At 42.3% G+C, this 24,616-nt stretch overlaps 2 protein-coding genes across 6 annotated transcripts; both read left to right on the forward strand.

Annotated features, from left to right (window-relative positions):
* The first annotated feature begins 286 nt into the window (after nt 1-286).
* Nucleotides 287-16,220, forward strand: efcab7 (EF-hand calcium binding domain 7). 5 transcript variants are annotated; one of them, XR_008415544.1, is made up of 15 exons: nt 287-621; nt 861-1,072; nt 1,196-1,282; nt 2,044-2,233; nt 5,362-5,483; nt 8,710-8,851; nt 9,023-9,132; nt 10,087-10,250; nt 10,372-10,505; nt 10,566-10,714; nt 10,775-10,984; nt 12,925-13,032; nt 13,116-13,360; nt 13,631-13,700; nt 13,896-16,220. XR_008415544.1 is itself a non-coding variant. In XM_053870328.1 (13 exons), exons 1-13 carry the CDS (start codon nt 489-491, stop codon nt 13,194-13,196), a joined length of 1,842 nt encoding a protein of 613 aa, XP_053726303.1. In that variant the 5' UTR covers nt 287-488; the 3' UTR covers nt 13,197-16,220. The 5 variants fall into 5 exon arrangements, 1 of the variants encoding a protein (XP_053726303.1); XR_008415539.1 differs by having other exon boundaries at nt 13,116-13,700; XR_008415540.1 differs by having other exon boundaries at nt 13,631-16,220.
* Nucleotides 16,221-16,289: 69 nt separating this feature from the next.
* On the forward strand, nt 16,290-24,129 carry pgm1 (phosphoglucomutase 1). The gene is made up of 11 exons (XM_053870356.1): nt 16,290-16,653; nt 18,021-18,183; nt 18,732-18,875; nt 19,861-19,986; nt 20,624-20,814; nt 21,286-21,440; nt 21,501-21,616; nt 21,714-21,849; nt 22,105-22,288; nt 22,498-22,632; nt 23,566-24,129. Exons 1-11 carry the CDS (start codon nt 16,408-16,410, stop codon nt 23,653-23,655), a joined length of 1,686 nt encoding a protein of 561 aa, XP_053726331.1. The 5' UTR covers nt 16,290-16,407; the 3' UTR covers nt 23,656-24,129.
* Nucleotides 24,130-24,616: the final 487 nt, after the last annotated feature.

Consider the following 24,616-nt stretch of genomic DNA (forward strand, 5'->3'; position numbering starts at 1 on the left):
ACAAATGCATTTGCATTTTACGCATATTTACGTCACTTAAATCTGGCGCCTTGGTGTTGCAGCTAAATAGTTCCCCGCTGTCACGTTTTCTGTAGAGTTCCTTCCTTTTCAGTAATCGGAGAAAATAAAAATCCTTATAGCAGATTGGGTCTCCACAAAAGTATAGAACATAACTGAGAGAAAATAACAAATTAGTTAAACTGAAAGGGCATTTTAATGCGACCGCATTAATGTAGCTTTTTTCTTTCTTTCTATCGGACCGTTTTCATTGAACACAGGAAGTTTTTGTTGACCTAGCAACAAGCTGTGGCGACGCTTTTGGTCGTCGCGAATCAAATATGAACCTTTCTTCCCTTACTTAAGCATGTTTTTGGCTAAAAAAATATTCACTTACTTGCATACAAATACTGCAAAGTCGCATATGTACGCTCCATTGACTTCGTTCCGTTAATAGAGAGCATATACGGCCAAGCTAACGTTTGGTAAAAATGTCTGGACAGTGGACTCCGACGGCTGCGGATAAAGAAGATGAGGCGTTTTACATGCAGTGTCGCGCTTCATACCTGGCTGTGTTCAAGTCTAGTCTGGCCAATATAGCCTCGAAACAGCAGCTCTGTCGCGGTAAGTTTGCCCGACATGCCAACATTGATTGAAATATTATATCACTTAAATGTTGCTGGTGAATCTGACAAACTCGCAGAATTCCTCAAATCTTTTTGCAGCGTGTAGCTATCGTCTTTAGAAATCACCAGTCTACATTCAAATGGCATGACAAAACCATGTATATCCGGAAATACAAAATGTATTCATCATTAATTTTGTCGTTTGTATTTTTCTTCATCGTCTTCTTCCTCATCCAGTTCTCCAACAGGCTGGCCGAAATCCCTCCCATGCAACTCTCAACAAATACTGGACTCCTCGAACAACAAAACTGAACTTCGACGACTTCTGTGACATTGTGAAGTGTGAAAGGAAAATGGACGAAAATGAACTGATGGGGATTTTTACAAAGATGGATGTGAAAGGCGATGGCTACATCAAGCACAGTGAGCTGGAGAGAGTCCTCACTTCAGTGAGTGAATATCGAGACGAAGTTGAATTGAGAGACAGTTATTCTTTTATCATATGGGCATGTTGTTTGATAACCAGTGAAATCTTTGGTTTGTGATTCGAAAAAGGATGTCATATGTTACAGGGTGGAGAGGCAATGACCAGTGAAGAGCTGGAGGCCATTTTCGCTCTTGCTGACATCAACAGAGATGGAAAACTGTTTTACCCGGAGGTACTTTTTGGTTTTGGAAATGTTTTTGCAATTTTGGGTACGTTTTTACTTTTGGGAATGTTTCCCGGATCAGCGAGAAGGTTTGAGTTGAACTTAAGGGAATTCTGGATTTGGCCAGAACCTTAATACTTTCTGTGTGTAGTATGTATGTTCTCCTGTGCTTGTATGAGCTTCTTCTGGGAACCCTGGTTCATTCCCACAATGCAAAAACGTGAAGCAGTTAATGAATGACTCTAAACTGTACGTATGTAGTGGACATGTGACTTCTGATAGACGATTTGCTTTTTCAGGGTGTCTCCTACTGTTTGTCCAATAGCAGAGCTGGGCAAAGTGCGGGCCAGGGGCCATATGGGGGCCTTTTTATCTTGAACGTCTGATCCATAGTTATGTTGATTTATATCATTATATGAAATGAAATAGTTCATTGCATATTTACACTTCTTAACATCCTTACTTACATGTAATCTTTTTAGGTCAACTTGTCCTTGATACTTAAGTCATGTTTTGTATTCTTCGTTGTCTTTCTTTTGATGATGGCCCCTCACAACAGTTACAGTTTCTAATGTGGCCCTTCAGGAAATTTAGTTGCCCACCTCTGTCCTGTAGGCTGGAATGACCTGAGAACTTGGGAGAGTAATAAGAGGAAGAAATGCCACTCTTTTCTGACAATGAAAGTTGTCAATTGAAAGTTTTTTTGTTGTTGTTGTTGTTTTACTCTATTGCTAATGCATCAGCCTCTGCAGATTCACTCCTCCTGTCAGTTCTGCAGATTGCTGGTGTCTACAGTGGAGCAGTGTCAGATGGCTGCTCTGGAGAGACTGGAGGCCGACACCAAGCTGAAGAGACAGAACTTTGGCAGCCAGTCATACAGTCCTCTCAAACCCTCCGTGTCGTCAGGCGCAGGAGCTCCCGAACCTTTCCAAGACAATTCAGAACCAACACTTAAGAAAGGTATTTGTGATGTCAAATTTCCAAAATGATTTTTGAGATTCTTTTGTCCATCCGTGACAAATATGTGAATAACACGGGCGGACTAAAGCTTTCATTCTGTGTCTGTTGATAATATTTGAAATTCCCTACCTGGAGTCCGCCCGCTTATGTGAGATCAGGTGACAGGGGCAGCACCTGATGTAAAGGGGCTCAGACAGCCCTTCCTACAGAAACCTCCACGGTGATCACCAGTGACAGTATGGCTAATAATTCTGTACAGTATGTTTTCTGGCAGCCAAGGTTTCTGGTCTTTTCCTTTGAGATGATTATTTCTGAAATGTAGTATTAGCAATTCTAGATGAAAGTTTTACAACTCGAAAACACAAATAGGTTGACTACATGAACTTCGTAGAACAGCAACGGAGAGCAAGCTCCAATGTACCGAATGTCCTAATGTCCTACATTGATCAGAATGATTGGGTACAGCTTCTTATTGGTTGCGACGCCTGTCACGTGGAGAACAGTTAACAGGCCACATATGTAAGGGACAGAGCAACATAAAAGTTTTATCCCACCTTGTGCCTTTAAAAGAAATAATAAAGTAATATTTTTTTGTGATGGAGAATACGTTTTTTAAATGTAGGATTAAATTGGGTCATCGTCAATTATCATTTATAAGAGAAAATTGTGAGATTTAAAAAAGTTCCATTTTGAGTGAAATTATAATAAATTATTAAGACTACGTTAAATGAGGAAGGATGGCAAAAATATATGTATTTTTCTATTGGTCAAATGGACTCCCCAAGGTCATCCAATGTCTGATGGAGGACAAACCATCCTGCATTAAATGAACTTACAAAACCAGAAATAATAGAATATATTACTTGCGTATCAATACCTTCAGTTAGAAAGGGTAGTGTGAAACAGCCTGGGTGGAAAAAGCAGGACATGGAGTGTGAAGATGGATGGGGTTGATTTAAGTGGTCAGTCTATGTTCATGTTATTGATTCAGGGGATTTCTCCACTCCTCGCCAGGGGAGATGATGAGGGATTTGGTGGCGGTCAAGAGGAGGTTCCAGTTGTCCGCCACTGCAAAAGCAAATGAGCTCCCAGATAGTAGTCGGGATTATCACATTATTGTGCCGCTCCCAGTTATCGATTTGGACCTGTTACATTTTAATAAGTCACTTTCTGAGATGCTGTGTGGTCGCCCATGTTGAAGCGGTTGTTCTTGCTGCTGGAAAACAGTTTTTCTGCACATTGGGAGCTACATTTGTCACGTCACGCCTCCAGAGAGAATTCTTTTGGGAACCAATGTTTCCAATGATTATCTGGAAACTTCATGTTTGTTATATGAATTGGACTTTTTTCTTCATGTTCGTAGGCTTATCAAAACCTTCTGAATCATTAACAGACTTAAATGCTTTTTCAAAATGTTGATTTTTATTGACATTTATCATGAGTTATTTGACGTTATGTTGTAGATATTAGTAACTGTGCTCTTCAGAATTGCACCTCCAGCTTTCCACACCGTGGATGATATCATGCAACTAGCAACTGGATGGTTTCTCTTTAGAGGGACCGAAAACTGGTTTTATGTTACTGTGTACAATACTTGTGTGATGCCTTTGTGCAGTGTTGTGGGTTATTATCAGTTGCTCCCAATCTTTGAAGTCACTTTTCTCTAGCAGTGTGAAGTCTTTGATTTTTTTCTCATACTCTCATGTTCCTTTTTCCTCATTTTTCTACTTTTTTTCCACATGAAGTTCCACATTTTCACTCCAATTCTATTTCTAAAATGTGGTTGGTTGAAGCTTCTCATCACCAAAAGTTATTTTCAACAGTATTTGTACATGATCCAACAGCAGTCCCTTTCTGGCTCTCAACATGAATAACTAACCTATTGTACCTCGTATATCATTGAGTACAGTTATACGCTTGCCCAGAAAACCGAATTATTGCATGGTCTGGATGAGTTTGGACTTATAAAATGCATGTAAACACCTTAGTCCGACTACTGGTGTGAAATTGGAATTTCTACTACATGACTACACGACCTGGATAATGCAGTTATCTCAGGGAAATTTCTATTTATTCAGAAACCTGCAAGTTTATTCCCAACACCTGCCGAAGGAAGCGAGTTGACAATGCTGACGCATCCATGATGGTGACGGCGTTGAACCATCGCTCAGACACGCTGATATCTGTACCTCCGACGTTAAACTTGCACTGGGAGAACATGACTCAATCAGACTCTGCAGCTAAATCAAGCTCTTGCCTTTGTTGGGCTACACTCTGCATGATACCGCAGTCAAGCCGACAGGCCTTTTCTGTTGAAGAAGCGGTGGCCTTTGACCACTAACCCATCGAGTAAGTGCGGTAGTATCAGTAATCATATCGTAGTGCCAAGTAACGTAAAAGAATATAAACCTTGGCAAGCATTTTTTAAACATGTATTTCCATAGTTGTAATTTTAATGAGTCATGTTTTTTCTCCTTGAGGTTCCTCTTTCCGCTTCAAACTAGTTCCCCCGATTAAAACAATGTCATTGATGCCAACTGGATCTGTGACCAACAGCCTCACAATGCCCCCATTTATCTCTCTAATTTCCTTGTGAGCCTATCACATCATTTGCATCTTGATTTCTCCTGCCAGCGAACAATCCCACCTCTCATTTAGCAAATCACTGTTCTCTGGATCGGATTGATTTTCAGGGAAAACAAGCTGCTTTTTTAAAAATTCATTGCCTGCTTTAAATGTATGTGTAATGAATTATGTTGTGGTTTAACTTGCTATCAAGATTTCCCAGAAGCTCTGTAAGAAGAAGATGCTCAAATGTCACAACACGTGTACTTTGTGTACAACCTGCTTTTAAATTTGTCTTTGGAATCATTCAATAACTGCATGACCATGTTGTTTATATCTGACTGTTTTGTTTTGTTTTGTTTTCACATGGAGTGTTCCACAACTCTCCTATTACTCTTTCTGTATCTGGCAGTTAAAGTGAAGAACAGAAATAGATGAAGACAAGTGAAACAGAACACTCTTGGTCTTTATGGTAGCATACTGCTATATTACTGAATTTAGCCACAGATATTATGAGACTTTGTGTTGTGGACTTAAAACTTGTTGAATTACTTGTTTTTCAGATCACAAGTCATCTTCACGTCCTTCTTCAGCTCGAAGCCGCCGATCTTCTCTGTCGAACCCCATCACCATGACATGCAGTAGCACCAAATCCACCAAAGTACCAGAGCCTCCAGGGCTACAGGTAGCCTTGAACCAATATTATTTCCAGCGTAAATGAACATCAGGTTCATGGACCAGCATTGTATTGATCCACACACGTTTGTTTTCCCTCTTTTTGGCTCGACATTGGCTGGTGTTTCTTTACAGCAGTGGGGGGAAAAGGTAAATACATAAATATAATATATCAGCCCTTTGCTCCATCTCATCGAGATTGGAATGAGCGAGACATCATCACGGCTGCGGAATGTGTATCCAGAGATTACCTCTGAACAAAGTTCCTCATGCCATATCGACTTTTTTATTGCAAGGGGCTGTAATTGGAGGGTGGTAGACACATAGCATTGGTCCCTCTGGGGTTTCCAGGGCCATACTGAAGAGAGTGCAGCCACACATACAAGCAGGTCTTGGGTGTATTTAAAACACTTCTGTCAGTTGTCAAAAAGGAGGACAACAATAACTTTTCATTTTATAGTGAAACGTTTCACTTCAACTGTTCATTAGAATGCAGTGTCAGAGGCACCTTTGCTTGGATACACATTTTTAGAGACAGTGATATGCACCGACAGAGATTTGGTTGTGATTGACAAAATCAACTGAATATTTGAATACCGCAGATGCTGCTATAGCTACAGTACATGTGCTGGATTTGCCTGTTGACTTAATCATAAATCACCTGAGTGGTCGGAGACACTGACGGCTCCTGTATTAGTCTGCTTGCTGACCCTCTCTCTGTTGGGACATTAATTCTGATGTCTTTAGGCCAGAGACAGGTACCCGAGGCCATTTCCTCCATTTAATATTGTCCGGACAAACCACCCAAGTGTTATGGTTTGATCTTTCACGCCTCTCTCTGACCAAAACAAATACATTGAGGAAAATTACTATCTCAACGCACACCCGCCGTATGGCTCTTTCTTTGTTTAACATCATGATTTATTTGTCCACAAAAGAGATGGATGGCGTGTTTCTGACTTTAGAGTGTGTGTTCACGCCAAGCGCGTTTTCCTTTAATGTCTCTCCAAAGAGGGTCCTTGTTGTTCATATCGCAGTTCAATTTCAAATTATGACCCAATTCCAGTCATGCTGCAGACGGAGCATAGCTGCTTTTTTTAAAGGACAGAAACATTAGGGTTCATTACAAAACCAGAGACAGACCCCTGAGAGAAATCAAACTGCTATTGTTCAGCGTGCTGAAGAGATTAAGTGGAGCAACTCTGCCCTCTTGTGCTTAAGCAAGTGAATAACTTTGGACGTTACAGCACTTCAGAATGGTGTCGTATCGTAACAATGTTCTTAAATATCAGTTTCGACTCAATTGAATTTCAATTCAATTGCGTAAATTTGCTGTTCAACAGCAAAATTCACTTGTGCTAGCCATTGTGCTAAATATTTCAGTATTACAAAGACACATTTAGTTGCACACATAGGCGCATGGTTTAACGTGTTTATTATCAAAATCAATTTGATATTAGTTACTTAGGTTTACTGAATTGGTTCTTTAAGTAACAACTTTCTGACATGGGAAAAAACACAATGTCGAAAACAAATGATGTATGTCTTAACAGTTTAGAACACAAACATGTTACAATATTATATGACTGCACTCCTTAATGTTATGCCACTTGCTAAATCCTTGAGTCAAAAACAGTAAAACTGGTCTACCCAGTTGGAAAGTGATTACAGCAGTCTGGCCAACAAAAACAAAGTCTAATAACCGCTGCAACAGTTTGGTCAACAAAAAGAAATAAAAGTGATACCTCTCACATCTAATAGACAAGCTTAGTGCCTAACTGACAACTCGGTGTACTACTCAAATGATGTTTTTGGTGCTGACGCCTTTTCATTCCACTTAAATAAGACATTTGGCCAGTGTTGATGTTACCTGGGAACACAGGCAGATGAGCCCGAACACAGCAGATACAGTTGTGAACTAGAATGTCAACTGACAACATGACGTTAAAAATAAGCCATAATCACGGCAGTGTTTCCGGCAGAAAGTTAACTCGATCAGGGGACTTTCTGTCAGCAGACAGCTTGCTGTCCCCGACAGCTTGCTGTATCCCGTCTCCCAAAGACTCTCAGAGGGGTAAGAGACGGGGCAGGCCAGTGACAGCACGCAGTGTTGCGCTTTCGATTTGAAATCAGATGTTGAGAAAATCCGTGATACAATTTTTGGGTGGGACAAATTCAGCTGTCTACAATATTGGGGGGAAATTATCCAGACATGACCAGCTCCACTGCCAGGCATACACCACTTACAGGGCAGCATGTGGGGGTTCTAGATTTTTTTTTTTTCCATCTTAGATTAATGCATTCACACATGTTTCTGTTGGATCGTTCAGTGTTTCCCATTATTATGAGTCACATATTTTCTGTATTATTTGATCACTGTGAAGTCAATGAAATGCTTCATGCAATAATGCTCACCAGTTCCGTACGCAACAGTATTCTTTGTTGATTTTGGAGACACAATCCTCCCTCCTCACTACTGTCAGTTTGTTACGCGAGTGTCTGCTATGCTGAGCCTCTCCAGTGACATCATCAGCCCCATTCTCCTTTCTGTGAAGAGTTTTCATGTTGGAAGTGTTACTAACAGCAGCTGCCTGCAGAGGTGGACTGAAGATTTCCTCCTGACTAGCCTTTTTTGTGGTTGGGGCTTATATATATTTTCTAATGTAAACCTTTGAAATTGTGTTCATATGTGTCGCATATAATTTTAAATAGAGGACAGCTCCTCTTTTAACAACATATATTCATTATTATCGTTATATATTCGGTGTGCAATGAGCCCAAACGGACAGCAGATGGTAGTAGCGCTGCAGAGTTCCACAGAGACAATCCGCATAGCAACCGCCTTGGGGAATCTGCGTTTGACAGGGAAATGCCTGTTTTTTGCCTAACCAGAGCTGGTCACATGACCGGATATAGTTCGTGTCTCAGTGATGATCAATGGGGAACTTTTCACAACACTAAATCCATATAAACCGCTAGAAGACCACCAAAATCCATTTCATTGAAATACGTTAGTTTTGGAGTTGTTCTGTTTATAGTCAAATGAGTCCCAATGAGATTGGCGCTGGTAGTAACATGGTATGTGAGCATATGTTGAGGATTTCTTGCTTCACAATAGTGTAAGACTCACAGTCCTTCTTCCTTGACTTCCCCAAGTCTCTTTGGTCCTTGTAAGGTTGTACTCAATTAACCGATGTGGATGTTGCTTGTCTGACCGTGTTTAATGTTTCATCCAGAACTGGCATCACAGCTTCATAAAGGGAAGTTTCTTCCTGGAGGAGGACGGAAGCATCACTTCACTGCAGTACTATCTCCACCTGCCTAAGACCACCAGCGTCTACCTCACCATCCAGCCGCTGGACCTCAGCCACAGACCCGGTACTCAGGCTCGTTCACTCCTATGACATCATAAATCTATCATTTTTCATCTGGAATGTTTTTAAACCATATGTCAAGTGATCACATGGAATGACAAAACACTATAGCATCTGATGCCTGTTGTCTCATTAGTATTACTGTTGTTATAATGTGACTGTGTTTCTGTTTCAGACAAGCCTTCCTCCTGGATGACTGTTGACACAGCACTCTTTGTGATGTCTGCAGGCGAGACCAAAGAGGATTCTGCGTTGATATGTTTCACAGAGTCAAAAGACAAGGAGGTACGTTTTGTACTGATGTTGTTGTGCAGATATGGACAGACATGTTGGTGGAGAAACAAGTTGCAGGCAGGGTGGAACCTGTAGAGACTGTGATGTCAGAGTGGCAGCAAAAGTGAAAGACAACAGCCGTGGTCACTGTCGTGAAGTATGGTTCAGAGACTAAGGATGCAGAGATGATGATGATACTGGGCTCATCATTTCGAGTGACTTGGAAGGACAAGATCAGAAATGAGTATATCAAATGGACAGCTCATGCAGAGAACTTTGGAAACACAGGTAGGGAGCCCAGATGGTTTGGAGAAGAGAGAGTGTTTTGGACCAAGAATGCTGGATATGGAAGGAAGAGGTAGACGACTCGTGAGGTTCATGGATGTAATGAATGAAGAGGATAGGTGTTACCAGCCAAGATGAAGGAATGAAAGAATGTAAATTTTCAGTCTCCTCTAATACATTGGAATTACATGTGTATGGCTTACATTTCTTGGCATTATACAACACCGCACTTCACAGAGATTGAAAAGGAGGAGTATGAAGATGAATTCTTATCATTCCTGCCCCTCATTCCGACTTCCCCAATTTTCCTGAACAGTGAATATGTGGAGCTGTGTGTAAGCTTGTCTGTGTGATGTTCTTTTTTTTTTTTGCTGTGTGTTACTGTCACTCGGTTTCTTCTGATCTTTGCAATCACTTCTAGAGAGTCGTCAGGTTTCTGTGGCAGATGCATTTTCTTGAAAACCCTCATCTTGTTTAGTTTTTCATGTTCTCTGACAGCAAGTTCTACATGTTAATGTAACATGGAGGAGGCTGACTTCATGTGGAAAACTGTGATGGGTGTTCTTAAAATGACGAGGCTTAACCAGCCAGTATTAACTTACATGACATCCTTTGTGTATAATGAGGTTCAGTCTGTGTAAAATAATACTTAACTGTATTCTTGCGTACTTGCCTGCACAGAAATATGTGTGGAAAGGTGAGCTGAATGCTGGGAACTACCACCTGCTCCCTTTCTCCACTGGCTGCAAGTTAAAGCGAAAGAGTAGGAAGAGCCTCTCTTCAAAGCCGGTCGAGCTCGTCTATAGGACAGACACCGGAGAACTGGACCTCACCAGAGAGCTCAGGTATGTCACGTCAAATCTATTATAAATGCTGGACAGAATAAAGTTTTGAAAACAGAGCTTATTGTTAAGAAGATATCAATTACTGGACTGATCTGATAAGTACTTTTCCATTTGGCCACAGAGAAGTGCTGTCTGACATCTTTGAAGTGATCGACCTGGATGGAAATGGACTGATCAGTCTGGAGGAGTACAACTTCTTTGAGATGAGGACCAGCGGAGAGAAGTGCGACAAAGACGCCTGGGCAATCTGCAAAGGTAACAGTCGGTTTGTACTGAGGAGAATGAACGATTAGTATTGTCTCCAACGCTGTGCAGAGAACTTCGACATGAGGAAGAATCAGCTGACCCGACAAGGATTCATGGAGTTAAATCTAATGGAGGCGACAGAGAAAGATGGTGACCCGGAAGACTTGTGGCTTACACTGGAAGCAATGGGCTATAACCGAGGGCTGGATCTGGTGGAGGTGGGTTCATGCATCTGTTACTAAGTGTGAAGGCCAGCAACCAACCTATTTCTCCTCCAGGCCTGCCCTTTCCAAATAGACATACACTGTGAAGACTGCCAGCCATCACTGAAGCCCATCAGTTTGGGTTTTGGACCCAAACTTCTGAATCAAGCGCTCCAGAAGTCCATCACAACCAGGACAGGAGCTAAGATGCTGAGGGGCGGTGACAACGTCTTTGTGTATACGTGCAAAGGCGATCACAGGATCTCCTCCCTCATCGCAAACAAGGTAGAAGATGGTGCTCTCTTTGTCTATCTTAAGTTGTCATCAGAATCAAATATGGCCTGCAAGATTTCAGCCTTTCAGCCTTGGTCATGCACAACAAGCAAATATGGTTACTATTATGAGCACATTTCTTCATGTTGCTGTAGGCTCAAGTGCTTGTTTGCTACTCTGTAATTTCATATAACTGATGCCTGTTACAAAACCGTTGTTTCGTTCTGATCTAATTGATCACTGAGTAACATGAATCACACAAAAAAACAGTCTTTGGCCAGTCTTTGAGATGGTTAGTCTCAGTCTGTTGGTCCATGAGCTTCTGTATTGGACCAGGACCTGATGGAGGGGGTGGGTGATTTTGTCCAGGATGCTCCTTGGTTTCTGGAGCATCCTTCTCTCCATAACCGTCTGTGAGGAGTCCAGTTTTCTCACCCTTACTGATACATCCAACAAGTCTTCGAAGAACTTCTGAAGGTGGGAAGTCTCCGACCGATAGTTGAAGTCTGTGGTGTAAATAGTGAAGAGAAACGGAGAGAGAACAGTTCCCTGTGGTGACCCAGTATTACTAGCTACTGTGTCCGACACACGGCCCTGCAGGTGCACGTACTGTGGTCTACCAGTCAGGTAGTCCATAATCCAGGACACAAGGGGGGCATCAACCAGCATCTCTGTCACTTTCACTCCCAGCAGAGCTGGCCTGATGGTGTCAAAGGTGCTGGAGAAATCAAAGAACATGATTCTCACCGAGCTGGCAAGCTGGTCCAGGTGAGTGTAGATCCAGTTCAGCAGGTAGATGATGGCATCATCTACTCCCAGGTGGGGCTGGTAGGGGGTCCAGAGATGCTGCGACCATGGGCCGGGGCTGATTCAGAATCAGGGTCTTCATGATCTGTGATGTCAAAGCCGTCGGTCTATAGTTCTCATTTCCCCTGGGATGGGCCGTCTTTGGGACTGGGACCAGGCATGACGTCTTCCACATTACTGAGACCCTCTGGAGGCTGAGAGCAGGCTTTGAGCACCCCTGGCCTGACACTGCCTTGCCTGAGTGGAGGGCCCTCAGCTGATTCCTGACTTGGTCCACTGTCAGACAAAGTGGTGGCCCTGGTGGGGAGCAGAGGGAGGAGTGTCCTAGCTCTGTTCAGTTTTCAATTTCTGTTCTACTTGTCTTCTTTCTTCATAAAATTTGTCATAATTGCCTCCTTTAAAACTAACACAATGATTTTTTGCTTTAGTTAATTTATTTTTATTGACCTTTTTATTGAACGGCAAAACAGATATGAATAAATCCTTAATATTAATATGCACCTTAAATGCGTAGAAATATGTGCTCAATTTTATCTCCAATTTTGTCCTCTCTCTGTTTTTTTTGTTACATTCATGGCAGACGAAAAAAACATCACAGAGATACATTACCATGAGAAATGTATAAAGATGCAAAAATACTGTAAACAAGCACAAAGAAGGGGAATAGAAATGTGTAGCTTTTCCATCTGAAAATGAATTTCCATTTTAATTTTAAAAACGATCTCAGCAACTAGCTTGGCCACAGAACAAATCACATCTCCACCATAAAGATAAATGTATCACTGTAAAACATCATTTGATTACTCAATCACCAGAAAGTACTCTAACCATTAAAAGAAAAACTGAATTCCTTCCTTCCCTAATGTTTTGACTGATGTTATACAATAGTTGCTCATAAGTCAATACTCAAATACTTGTGTAGCCCTCTGCTTCTGTTCTATCTATGTATCAAATGAGCATGCAGCCGCTGCAGTGACTGTCTCAGCAACAGGAGCGTCACTGGAGAGTGAGAGGGTTTAGAAGGCGACAGTACGTTCAAGTTTGTGCAGTGGTAGACTCTGTGTGTGAGGCTCCCTCATACCTCATTAGACTCCAGGTGATTAGTGAGTGTTTCCTCCTGCTGATTGACAGATTTTGTTTTTCAGTCCAACCAGAAAGTGACCATCCATGTGAGCAACGAGCACAGTGTCAACTGCTGCAGCAGCAGAGGGATGACTGTGTTTGCTGTGGAGGTGCCAGCCCGAACCAAGATGGTAGGACACGGGAAGCTGTGGTCTTTTAACTAGCTTGAGCTTTGCGATTTGGTCGTTCCATTTGTGTTTCTGTTGCCCAACAGGTGTGTCAACATGTGTTGCCCATTAACGAAACGCAAGACTGGACTTATAACTGCGTCGAAACCATGATGCCCATCACTTGATATCGGACTTCCACAAACCAATGACTTTTTGTTGCAGCAAAAAAAAAGTTTCATGAAAGAATATTCAGTGGTTTAAGTTAAAAAAAAACCGAAATCTGTGGAATTTATTTTTACGTTTTAAATGGAGGTCCATATTAAACATCTGGAGGGGTTCGTGTTCCCAGGTGAGGAAAGAATGGTGCGTGAGAGCGAACGACGGATGAGTGTGAGTGTCTTCAGACATGATGACGCTTTCTAGTAGAACTTTGCTTAAAATCTGAAACACGCATTAGTTGACTGATATTGTGCTTATGATGCCATACTTGTTATGGCTCTCTGTTTTCAATAGGAGAGAAAATACACATTTTTTTTAATTCATTAATAAGATGACTGTCTTGACAGCTATGCGAGCAATGGCTAGTGTGTTGTTTTATGTTATCAATTTACTTACACAGGAAGAAACAAAAGAGAAAGCCTCAGTATTTTCTTCTTTTGTCTAAAGGTCTACATCCATGCCACTTACAGGTAATTGCAATTGTATTTTAGAGATATTCCTTACATGTTTTTAAACTTTAAAGGAGGCCTATTGTACTTTTCCATGTACTTCGACTTCCCTTACGTTTTAGCAAGATTGAACTGTACAGTGTGTGACCAAACAATGCTTGTGCACAAACATATGGACATAAAGATAGTTGGCATTCTCTATTTTTCACACTGTAGATGTGCTGTCCAGATTCCCCTCCACTCCACCACCCTGAACTTCTGACCGCTGCGACAGCCCCACCCACCTCGAGGCAATCCAGGACCTCAGGATGACTCTCCTCCTAGTTAGTGGCATGTGCGTTTCAGGCTGACACACATTCCCACATCCAGCAGTGTCCTCATATCCCCCAGTTACAGCAGCAAGCTGCTTTTGGCTTGATGGGTAAAAACACTGTAAAGTCAAGACGTCCAGACATGCTAATCCATACACTGACTCATACAAACCTTTCATTCAAGTCTTGATGTTGGGTCCCGTTGATATGTTTTGTAAATAAACTTTATCTTAAGTTATTTCTCAGCATTAACTCGTATGACACGTTCACTGTCACATTTCACCTCATCCAATGAGGCCCTTGTTGACAAAGGTCTGAACACCCTTGCTCCACATTAGGAGTGTTCCCTAGTGACTCATGGTCATGATCTAACGGCTGCTTGAATGTGATTGAAAGCTTCGCTGCTTTCGTATGCAGTGTTCATGTGTGCCAGAAGGCAAGTCTGGGTCTGCTTTAGTGCTTGTCTGAACCCACCGTTAGCTGTTGCTCCCTCTAATCTGAGATTGGCACTGGCGAGCATTCCTCCCCACCGCACTCTGGGGTCTCAACTTTATTTGCCCTTGACCTTTTGAAAAACGCTTCTATTTATATCTCTGTAGCCATTATGTGCCCTTTGACTTTCTCTGTTGAAACTGTAGAGCCGTCTGCTAAATGTCACGACGCCAAGGAGATGCAGCGTCCAGACACAGAGGTGCAGGAGCACACCAAGTCTAGTTGAGTGATCGCTGTCTCTCCTTAGTGTACAAGTCGAGTCGTGTGCTTTCTTTTGGCAAAATACACATTCATCTGTTAGTTACAGCTTGGAGTTGAATTGAAAAAATATTTTTAGAAATATAGAAAAAAAAAGAACTGTGTCATGACAGACAGTTGGTTACTAAATGCTTGGAAAGTGCTGTGAAATTAGTGGGGGTAAAACAACATTCAAGTAAGGAGACAGTTGTGAGGTGACTGTAGGACTGTAGGAAAGTATTTAGAAAGAAAATGCAATGAATCAAAACTAATTTGCGACCTAACAAAAAGGTTACCGCGTATATAGATAAGTGTGTAGATGTTGCTAACACATGCACTCCCTCTGCAATCTGAACTGCCGTTCAACTTTGTTCTTCATTGCGTCAAACTCGTGATGACACAACAGGTAAACACCTGTGGTCTGAGGTGGTTGGTTTCACAACATTTCCTTTAGTGAAATTCACATTTCACAAGTCGTTGTGGACTCTTCCAAGGACTGCATTTTACCCCGTCACATAATCACGATGCCTTTTTTTAAACATATGTTTATAAGCATTTTTAAAAATAAGTACAAAAAACATTTGGACAAAAAACCCATCTGAAAAACAACACAGAAAACATAAAACACACACTTTGCACTTTCACAATTAACACACCTGTTAATGTAGTCCACTGTAGTTACTGTCCTTGATCTGATTCCTGGAGTAGATCTGACAAGTGACTTCTTTTAAGATTGTTCAAATATATTTTTTCAAAATATTTTTCTTTGTCTTTCAACATATGTTATCCATTCCATTGGAAATAACTTGAGTCAGTCCTTGTATTAATGTCGATGCGATGCATTTGTTTGCTGTAAAATACACAGATTGATAAAAATCATCTCACTCTTGTACTTCATCTGGATAAATCCCCAAAAGACACAAAAAAGGGTCACGTCCAATACGAATATTACATTAAAAATATATAACACACATAACATAACATATTCTGTCTTTCTTGAGTGACATGTCCCCATAATTCATGAATCTTTGAACATTCCCACACACAGTGGAAAAAATGTTCCTTTTTCTTCCTGATATCTATTACCAAGATCAGGGGATGTTAGGATTGAATTTATTTAATTTCTCAGGCTGATCAACCACTTGTGTTGCCAGACACTTTCCTACATGCATCCTCCCACATTTCTATTGACATTTCTTAATTTAAATCCCCATTCCATGCCCTCAATTTAGTTCCTTAGGATTCTGGAGACAAAACATTTAATAATGTTTGGGTTTTCTCATTCCTGCCTGACATGATTCCTTTGAACATTTATTGAGGGTTTTTTTTTCTAAACACATAGTCCGTGACCCTTGACATGTGGCCCCTGATCGTCCAAAAGAACAGCAGGTCAAAAGCCTTTCTATTGATACTGTCTTCTTTTTCTGTGCTGCCTGTCTTGTAAAAATCAGTAATATCAGTAATAAAAGAAAAAAATCTGTAATGCCAGTGTGAATCTGAACGTGAATATCAAATGTGGTCATTAAAACTGCTCATAGGTTCAACTTGCCCTTTAAACTTCGGGGGGTGGGTCGGAGAGGGGAGTTTCCCGGCGAGTACGTGGGACAGCTCCGCCACTGCGGTCGCTTCCATCGGACCACACTGCGGATCACAGGGGGAGACTGTCGGTGCTAACAGGTGGGACAGACATGGTGAAGATAACTACCGTCAAGACCAAGCCGTACACGGACCAGAAGCCCGGCACCAGCGGCCTGAGGAAGCGCGTGACGGTGTTCCAGCAGAACCAGCACTATGCGGAGAACTTCATCCAGAGTATCATCTCCGTCATCGAGCCCGCAGAGAGGCAGGCGTCCACGCTGGTGGTGGGAGGAGACGGGAGGTTTTTCATGAAGGACGCCATTCAGCTGATCGTCCAGATCGCAGCAGCCAACGGGGTCAGTACCGAACCCAGTTGCACCTCTGACGCCCCCTTAGCCTTAGCGTTAGCATCGTTAGCATGTCGACTAGCGAGAAGAGCCCAAGCTAACTCTGCAGTTAGCGAGCCATATAACGAGTTTACCCACTAAAACGCGTCAAAGTCGCACTAAATGCAACTCCAATAAATGTGTAACGACATTTTTGAACTTGTAAATCGTGTTCCTTTACAGTGACAAGTGAATCGGTCGTACTGCATGAGCAACTATTGGCAGTATACAATGCATGAACGAATGAAATATGTCCGATCATTATGGCACCGGGTTGACCTGACCTGATCCGTGCTCGCTCCTGGTGGATTTGTGCGCCATCTGACCTTCACTGGAGAAACAGTCAGGCAGCTTTGACGTCGACTGGCAACTCACATGAGTTGAGACAGTCGTGTTCGGATTGATCCCATTGTGTTTGTTGACCGTGGAGTAACATATATTATGATGTCATGTTGCTGTCACTCTCCTGCAGCCTCAACGGAATAAAAATAAAAGTCAGTGACGTCAGACCCGGGGGCGTGACGTGCAGACGTGCAGGCTCTCACGCTGTTGATGTCTGCGGCATCACAGAATGTAGAGAGTATCGTTTGAATGAAAAAAAAAAAAAAACACTGCACGTTCTCCAGTCTATGATCAAATTTAACGGACGGAAGCGTGACAAAACTGGTTGCTAAATGAAAAATAGTGGACATTTTTATTTAATTATTTTATTGTAGATACAATACATTATGTTCCCAATAATAACGGATGCTTGTGTTCCAAATAATTTTCTCCTATTTGTTGTCAAAATACTGCTCAAGGTAGAAAAAGTGATACTTTTAACTTGCTAAAGTCGAACTAACACGAACATAAATGGAAACAAATAAGCAAGGTGCTAAGTAACATGACATTAGGAGAAGCTTTATTACAAAAAGGCGGTAATAAGCTGTGCCAATATTGGCAGAATTTAAAAGGAGACAGAGCATTGTCATAGAGATGAATGACAGTGGGAGGTAAGGATTTCTTGCTTTTATTTCTACATCCGAGCTGTGAAAATCTAAAGAAGAACTAACTTGTGTCACTCTGCGGTGTTGTGACGTGATCTATGGCAACTGGCCTGAGGCATTGTGTTTTATATGAATTGGACATCCGTTTGTTATTGGTTGGAAAAAACACAGGTCAAGTGTCTCCCCAGTCAGGTCATAAGTCATGAGTGTCATCTCCACACTGGGCATGGAACCTGAATGACGTCATTTTATATGATAAATTAAATACAGGAGACGTTTTTTGGCGTGTACTTATTTATTTATTGAGGTCACGTACTTGTTATTATTCATATGATTCGACTGCCACGACAGGTAGGACATCTGGTGATCGGTCAGAATGGCATCATGTCCACCCCGGCAGTCTCCTGTGTGATCCGCAAGTTGAAGGCAGTGGGCGGGATCATCCTCACAGCCAGTCATAACCCTGGCGGCCCCAATGGTGACTTCGGCATTAAGTACAACATCTCCAGTGGAGGTGAGTTGCTGGAACGAGGGTTTTCCAAGCCAAGGTGGTAAGATTAACATTGAATAGCTCGCGCCTGTAGCTGTCTTGCAGGCTATCAAAAACGTGAACACATAGATCATGACAGATGACTGGGCTCTTCTTCTGGAGTTGCAACAAAACAGTTCAACACTTCATTGGTGCTGACAGAAGTGCCCTGCATACTACATTATTAGTAGCTGTAGCATTTAGTTCCTGCAATAATCATTATTTTCTTTCAAGAATTTAAAATACTGAAGAAAACTGTTATTTAATGTAGTTAAGTGTGGTTTGTTCTCCATGTAATTGTTCCAACAAAATGGTCGTCTGTCGTGATGTCTTTCTATGTCATTGCATTACGATGCATACAAAGCAACGTTGATTCATAGCAATTATTTGGTTCATGAGATGAATTCCCTTTGGTATTACAGTGTAATAACAACAGCGACATCCTAACTCACCAGGGCTTTGTCAAAATTCTTAACTGGAACTTCTTCTGGAACTCATCTGACTATGTTAATTCCTCGATGTTGTGCCTCCAGGTCCTGCTCCAGAGGGAATCACCAATAAGATATTTGACATAAGCAAAGGCCTTCAGGAGTATCAGATCTGCCCGGAACTGAAGGTGGACCTGTCAAAGATCGGCATGCAGACCTTTGAAGTGGACACATTCAAACCTTTCACAGGTGCTTCAGCGCTAATGCTTCGCCCCTCCATTTACTCATACTTGTCTGAAGTCCAGTTGTGGGGTCAGCAGCTGAAGTGTAAAGGCCGAGAGCGCCCTCAAGCCAGCTACGTTTTCCAGCTCTACTGGGAAAGGGACACCTCCACTGGCTTCTCTCCATGCAGTAGTTCTATTTTAAGTGTAGTTCTACTCCAGTCTATGGCTAATACAGCCTGTGGCTGGTGAACCAGGTGTGGCTCTTTTGATGTCTAGTGCTCAGATATATCTGAGGGCAAGCATCAGATGTCGACTGACCATTATGACTAGTTGACAGCAGTTTCTTTGACTACAATTAAGTTCAAAATAGTATTGAAACTTTTGGTGGGTGAGGTCCTGTCGCTCTCAACAGTGAACTGAATTACTGTGTGTTGAACTTGAACAGTTCCCATGATGTTCTGCAGCCCACACAATCAGACACAGTGGTTCATCACTATAAAATGCATTTTTATTCAGCAATCAAGCTTCAAACTGCCAAGGTCGAGCCTCCTCACATCGTACCCTTTAAATCCCAGGCACTTTATTGATGTAGAAGTGCTCAATGCACTGTTTTCGTTGACGTGTATGGCTCCAATGGAGTTATGTCTTAAAGTATATGGTGTTTTTGGCTCTCTCAGTATATATTTATATATAATCCCTCTTAGTTGACTATTTTTTAAGATGCTACCACTGGCATCAAGTCACACACACAGCTCTGCTGGTTCATAAGTAATGTGTCTGTGGCCATCCACCATCTTGTTAAATTCAGACTCACTATCAGAATAGCAATGGAATTTCATAGTGAGTCACATACAAAGACATAACAAGGGAGGACAGGAGCAGCGATCGTAGGATGAGGAAAGCAGAACAGAAAACAGTGAATGATGTGAAATATGTCAGAAGTGTATACTTGGCATGACGTCTCCTCATGATGAACAGCTTCCTCATGTGTTCTCTGACTTGACTCACAGTGGAGATTGTGGACTCTGTGGATGCCTACGCTGAAATGCTGCGGGGGATATTTGACTTTGCCGCTCTGAAGAATCTTCTGTCTGGACCTGGTCACATTAATGTGCGCCTGGATGCCATGCACGGAGGTAAAAAAAAAAAAATAATAATAATAATTTCAAGAACCCCTGGCATTTAGCACCTTTCATGCGTATTTAAATCTATGTTCAATCTATGCTCGTGTTGTTGTGCCATGGAGGTTATATTTGTTCCAGTGCCTTTCTAGTTCCTGATATCTGTAGAAAAAACCTACCTTCACAGCAACACACAAAACATTTGAATAATACAACTGGGTCAGATAATAAGAAATATTAAAAACTTTTGAAAACATCACATCTATAGGATGAATTAAATGAATAAATAATAAATATAATAATAGTAATAAATAATAATAATAGTTTAACACATCAGTTTTTTTCAAGTTTACAATATCTGGTATTTCATAATTAAAATAGTCATAATACTTATGATTTATAGAAACGTCTTTATTCACACTGCAGCTTTAAGCTTTTTGATCCAAATTTTCACTCTCAACTCGAGCTAACTGTTCTGATTAAGACAGGACATTCCGTCTGATCAGGGCTGAAAAATGTGGCAACTGTGTTTAAAGTAAAGTTTTTATCATGACTTTTAAGAGACTACATATAAATGTTAAATGTATGGTGTTGCATTTCTTTTTTGAGTTGCTGCATATACATTTTTTCTGCTCCCGCTGGCCCCCTCTAGTGGTCGGTCCGTACGTGAAAAAGATCGTCTGTGAAGAGTTGGGCTCTCCTGCCAACTCGGCTGTCAACTGTGTACCTCAGGAGGACTTTGGAGGTCACCACCCCGACCCCAACCTGACCTACGCTGCTGACCTGGTCAACACGATGAAAGGAGGAGAGTATGACTTCGGCGCTGCCTTCGACGGTGATGGCGTAAGTCCATTTTCATTTGGCGGTGTTCTGAAACAGGCTTGTGTCTAAAGCTGCTGAACTGATGTCAGTTGCGATCGACTTCCAATTTCTCATAAATCACCCAAATAAAACTGTCTCTTCAACTCATGTCTGAATCTTTTTAATGAGTGCCATGAAGGCCGTGTTCTGTGGAGTATCCACCCTGACACTTTTATCAAGTTTCCTCATAAGAAAAGACCACTCTGGTAACTCAATGATCAGATATGCTAAAACCATTACGGCTTGCCGAGGGAATTTTTTCAGCTCTGCTTTCTTATTATTATTCGACCCAGTTGGACATCAGCATCCTCTTCTGAGGAGGATTTCAGATGCAGAACAGGATTTTTCGGTTTTTGTAAAACCTCAAAGGGCTTCATTGTCTCTCTGTCATGTCACTCTGCAACCTAATATTTTAATGTCACCCAATCAGAACTGTCTGTTTCTTCTGTTCAGGACCGTAACATGGTGCTTGGTAAACATGGCTTTTTTGTTAACCCCTCGGACTCCGTGGCGGTCATTGCTGCCAACATTACCAGCATCCCGTACTTCCAGAGCACCGGGGTGAAGGGTCTGGCCCGCAGCATGCCCACAAGTGGCGCTCTTGACAAGTATGGCTCCATGAAGCCCTGGAGGAGGTAGATTTCCTACTAACCCTGTCTCTTCTGCAGTGTGGCTAAAGCTCTGCAGATGCAACTTTATGAGACTCCCACTGGCTGGAAGTTCTTTGGTAACCTGATGGACGCTGGCAAACTGTCACTGTGCGGGGAGGAGAGCTTTGGCACCGGTGAGTGACCGACAGCGGACTTATAAGGGTGACAGAGCTCCTGGAAAGGAAGGCAGCATTCCCTCTCCTCGTCCCCTTTCCAATTCTGTCCTTCCAGGCTCGGATCACATCCGTGAGAAGGACGGCCTGTGGGCAGTGCTCGCCTGGCTGTCGATCTTGGCCTCCAGGAAACAAAGTGTGGAGGAGATCATGAAGGATCACTGGCAGAAGTTTGGCAGGAACTTCTTCACCAGGTTAGAGGAATGAATGCTGACTGAGACCGCTGTCACAGGTTCAATTGTGAAATCAGCTGCTGTTTCCAAATTAAAGTATGGATTTGAAATCTGGATGTTAAAACCCGGTCACTAATAACTGATAGGATTGTTTGACTTGATCCCTCGCCCATGTGACCTCAGTGACTGGCTAAAACGGCTCACATAAGAAATGTCATCATAATAGCCTGGATTGCTGCTGGAAGCACAAATATGTTGTGCACCTTCACGTTCCAGATATGACTACGAAGAGGTGGACTCAGATGCTGCCAACAAGATGATCAAGGACCTGGAGACGGCCATGTCCGACCCGTCTTTTGTTGGGAAGAAATTCTCTTCGGGTGCTAAAACATATGAAGTGGCCGTCGCAGACAACTTTGCCTACACTGATCCAGTAGACGGAAGCGTTTCCAAAAACCAGGTCGGCTTTTATTTGAATTCCTCCTGATATTCGGTAGATGTCAGCTCACCTGGGCAGGCATGGAAGTTGTTTAACAGTAATGTTTAATAACATTTTTATAAAGTCATTTTGAGATTTACACTAGTCCCGATCGTCTTGTAGCCACTCCATTCTGTAGCTGTTTCAGCAGGTGAAATCCCAAATATCTCAAGATGTCTTTCCCCTCTCAGGGGCTGAGGATCATCTTCTCAGATGGCTCCAGGATCATATTCCGTCTGAGTGGCACAGGAAGTGCTGGAGCGACCGTCAGGCTCTACATAGACAGCTACGAGAAGGACCCACAGAAGATCTACCAGGACCCGCAGGTGAGCTCCTCTTCTGGCCCCATCCAAAGTTCCCTCTGGCTACAGGAAGGTTCAGAATTAACTCTGGCATGAAGAGGATGAGGTAGACAGTTTGAATTGAGTTAAATTTGATACCTCCACAAGTCTTCTTCTAGTTAGGTGTTGAATATGTGACTTCAGAATGTCAACCTGGGGAGAGGAAGTAAGACGGTGAGCTGATGTACAAGTCTGTTGGTTGTATTCATCCTCAGTTTTTACATCAAAGTCTCCTTCTCATGCAAACTGAAGGTCAGATTGAAGCTGAGAAATGGAAGTTGAAGTGAAGGGTAATGACTTGCTTGAAGCCAGTCACAATGAAGACCATATTACAGATCATTCACAAACCATTAGGGCAGCACAAATAATTACATTTTAATGATCATAATTTTGACTGCCACAATTTCACCACTTTTTGTCAGCATTATGTAAATATCCACGGGGCACCAGACTGCGACCAAATTTGGAGCCTGCGTGTGTTTTCAAGCCGACTTGCACACAGTCCATCTGAATGACCGGGTGGTTCACAGAGGTTTCACAATACACTCAAAAACAACACTAAAAAAAATTGTGGCATCTGACTGATCAGTTAGATGCCACAGCACATCAGTCAGTTGCCACAATTTTAGACACCACAAAATCTAAAATTGAAATAAACAATCAACTGACATGCATAAGTCTGTGAAACCGACCGCTCCAGTGGCATTGCATAAACTTTAAAGTATAGAATCATGTCAGGATTATTTCCTCATGCACACTGTGGATCTGAAATGCCAGGCTGTTTCTATCTGGGATTCCACCTGAGACCATACAATAGCTCTTTGCTCAGCAGGCGGGTAGTCTGACCTCTAGAGGTACCACCGCGAAAATGCACTTCAATGGTCTCGAGGTTTTGAAAAATGTTTTGTCTTCTTGCAGGTCATGCTGGCTCCCCTTGTTGACATCGCCCTGAATATCTCACAACTCCACGAACGGACCGGACGCACCGGTCCCACTGTGATCACATGATTCTCCTATGCCCCCCTGTCGCCCTTGGAGACAGTAAACATCCACAGTCATGATGCTGCCTTAAACTACTGCTTGTGAGAAATACTGCCATAGTCCAGTTGTTTTTGGAAGACAGATTATATCTCTAGGTTAAAGGGATTTTTAAAATAGCTGCATTTTAAAGAGGAATAAAAGATGATTTATTTTAAATATTTAATAAACTGCACCGCTTTATTTCTGTCGTCTAGTTCTAGTTGGAGAACCTGATTGAAACCTCCATGACGGTTTAGGGCAGCTTCATACAACCCACCCTCCTCCTGTCCCCTAGTGCCTTCATTCCTCGTCTTCCTCTCTCACAACCGTGAAAGTATTCTCCAGTGAACATTGGAACCACAATTAACTTACATGAATAAAAGAACCTTTTAAGGTACAAGGGTGCCCATCTTTTACTGGGGAGGAACCTCTGGATTGGCAGGGCTGGGTGGTAAAAATATAAGGGTTAATAAAGACTTGTCAGGGTGCAGTGTGGAGTTGATCTATACCTGACCGGATCTTTACCGGTTCATGAGCGTTTACTCGACCAGTTCACATGTATTTGGGAAAAGGTGTGCGACTGTCAGATGGTCCTGTGTGAGGTTCATAGGTCATTCACAGGAGAGGGAAACTAAAGCTTGAGATTGGTTGGTTACAGGAGTCATGAAGACAAACGTGGGAGCTTTGCCACGGCTGATCCGCTTCAATCCTAGTCAATGAGACAGTTTCATTCCCCTTGAAATCGTGCACCCAGTATCATGCTGCATTGCAATCCTCACGTGATCTGGAGAGAGAGCATCGTGGCGCCATGCTTCCGTGTTCATTGGAAGCCTGGGGTGAGTCTGTCCTGTTAAATTATGAGCAGAGCCGACAGACAAATCTCAGTTTCTCCTCTAAATGTCACCAGGTTCTTAGTGACTGCAAGAGCTAAATCGAGGCCAAAATGAGT

Source organism: Synchiropus splendidus, chromosome 1 (assembly GCF_027744825.2).
Source record: "Synchiropus splendidus isolate RoL2022-P1 chromosome 1, RoL_Sspl_1.0, whole genome shotgun sequence".
Classification (NCBI taxonomy): domain Eukaryota; kingdom Metazoa; phylum Chordata; class Actinopteri; order Syngnathiformes; family Callionymidae; genus Synchiropus; species Synchiropus splendidus.

Coding starts and splice junctions, on each gene's coding strand:
- efcab7 (XM_053870328.1), top strand. CDS start 489: ATGTCTGGACAGTGGACTCCGACGGCTGCGGATAAAGAAGATGAGGCG. Junction 10,715..10,774: donor GAGGGCTGGATCTGGTGGAG/GTGGGTTCATGC, acceptor TTTCTCCTCCAG/GCCTGCCCTTTCCAAATAGA. Junction 13,033..13,115: donor TGCCAGCCCGAACCAAGATG/GTAGGACACGGG, acceptor GTTGCCCAACAG/GTGTGTCAACATGTGTTGCC.
- pgm1 (XM_053870356.1), top strand. CDS start 16,408: ATGGTGAAGATAACTACCGTCAAGACCAAGCCGTACACGGACCAGAAG. Junction 16,654..18,020: donor AGATCGCAGCAGCCAACGGG/GTCAGTACCGAA, acceptor CTGCCACGACAG/GTAGGACATCTGGTGATCGG. Junction 18,184..18,731: donor GTACAACATCTCCAGTGGAG/GTGAGTTGCTGG, acceptor TTGTGCCTCCAG/GTCCTGCTCCAGAGGGAATC.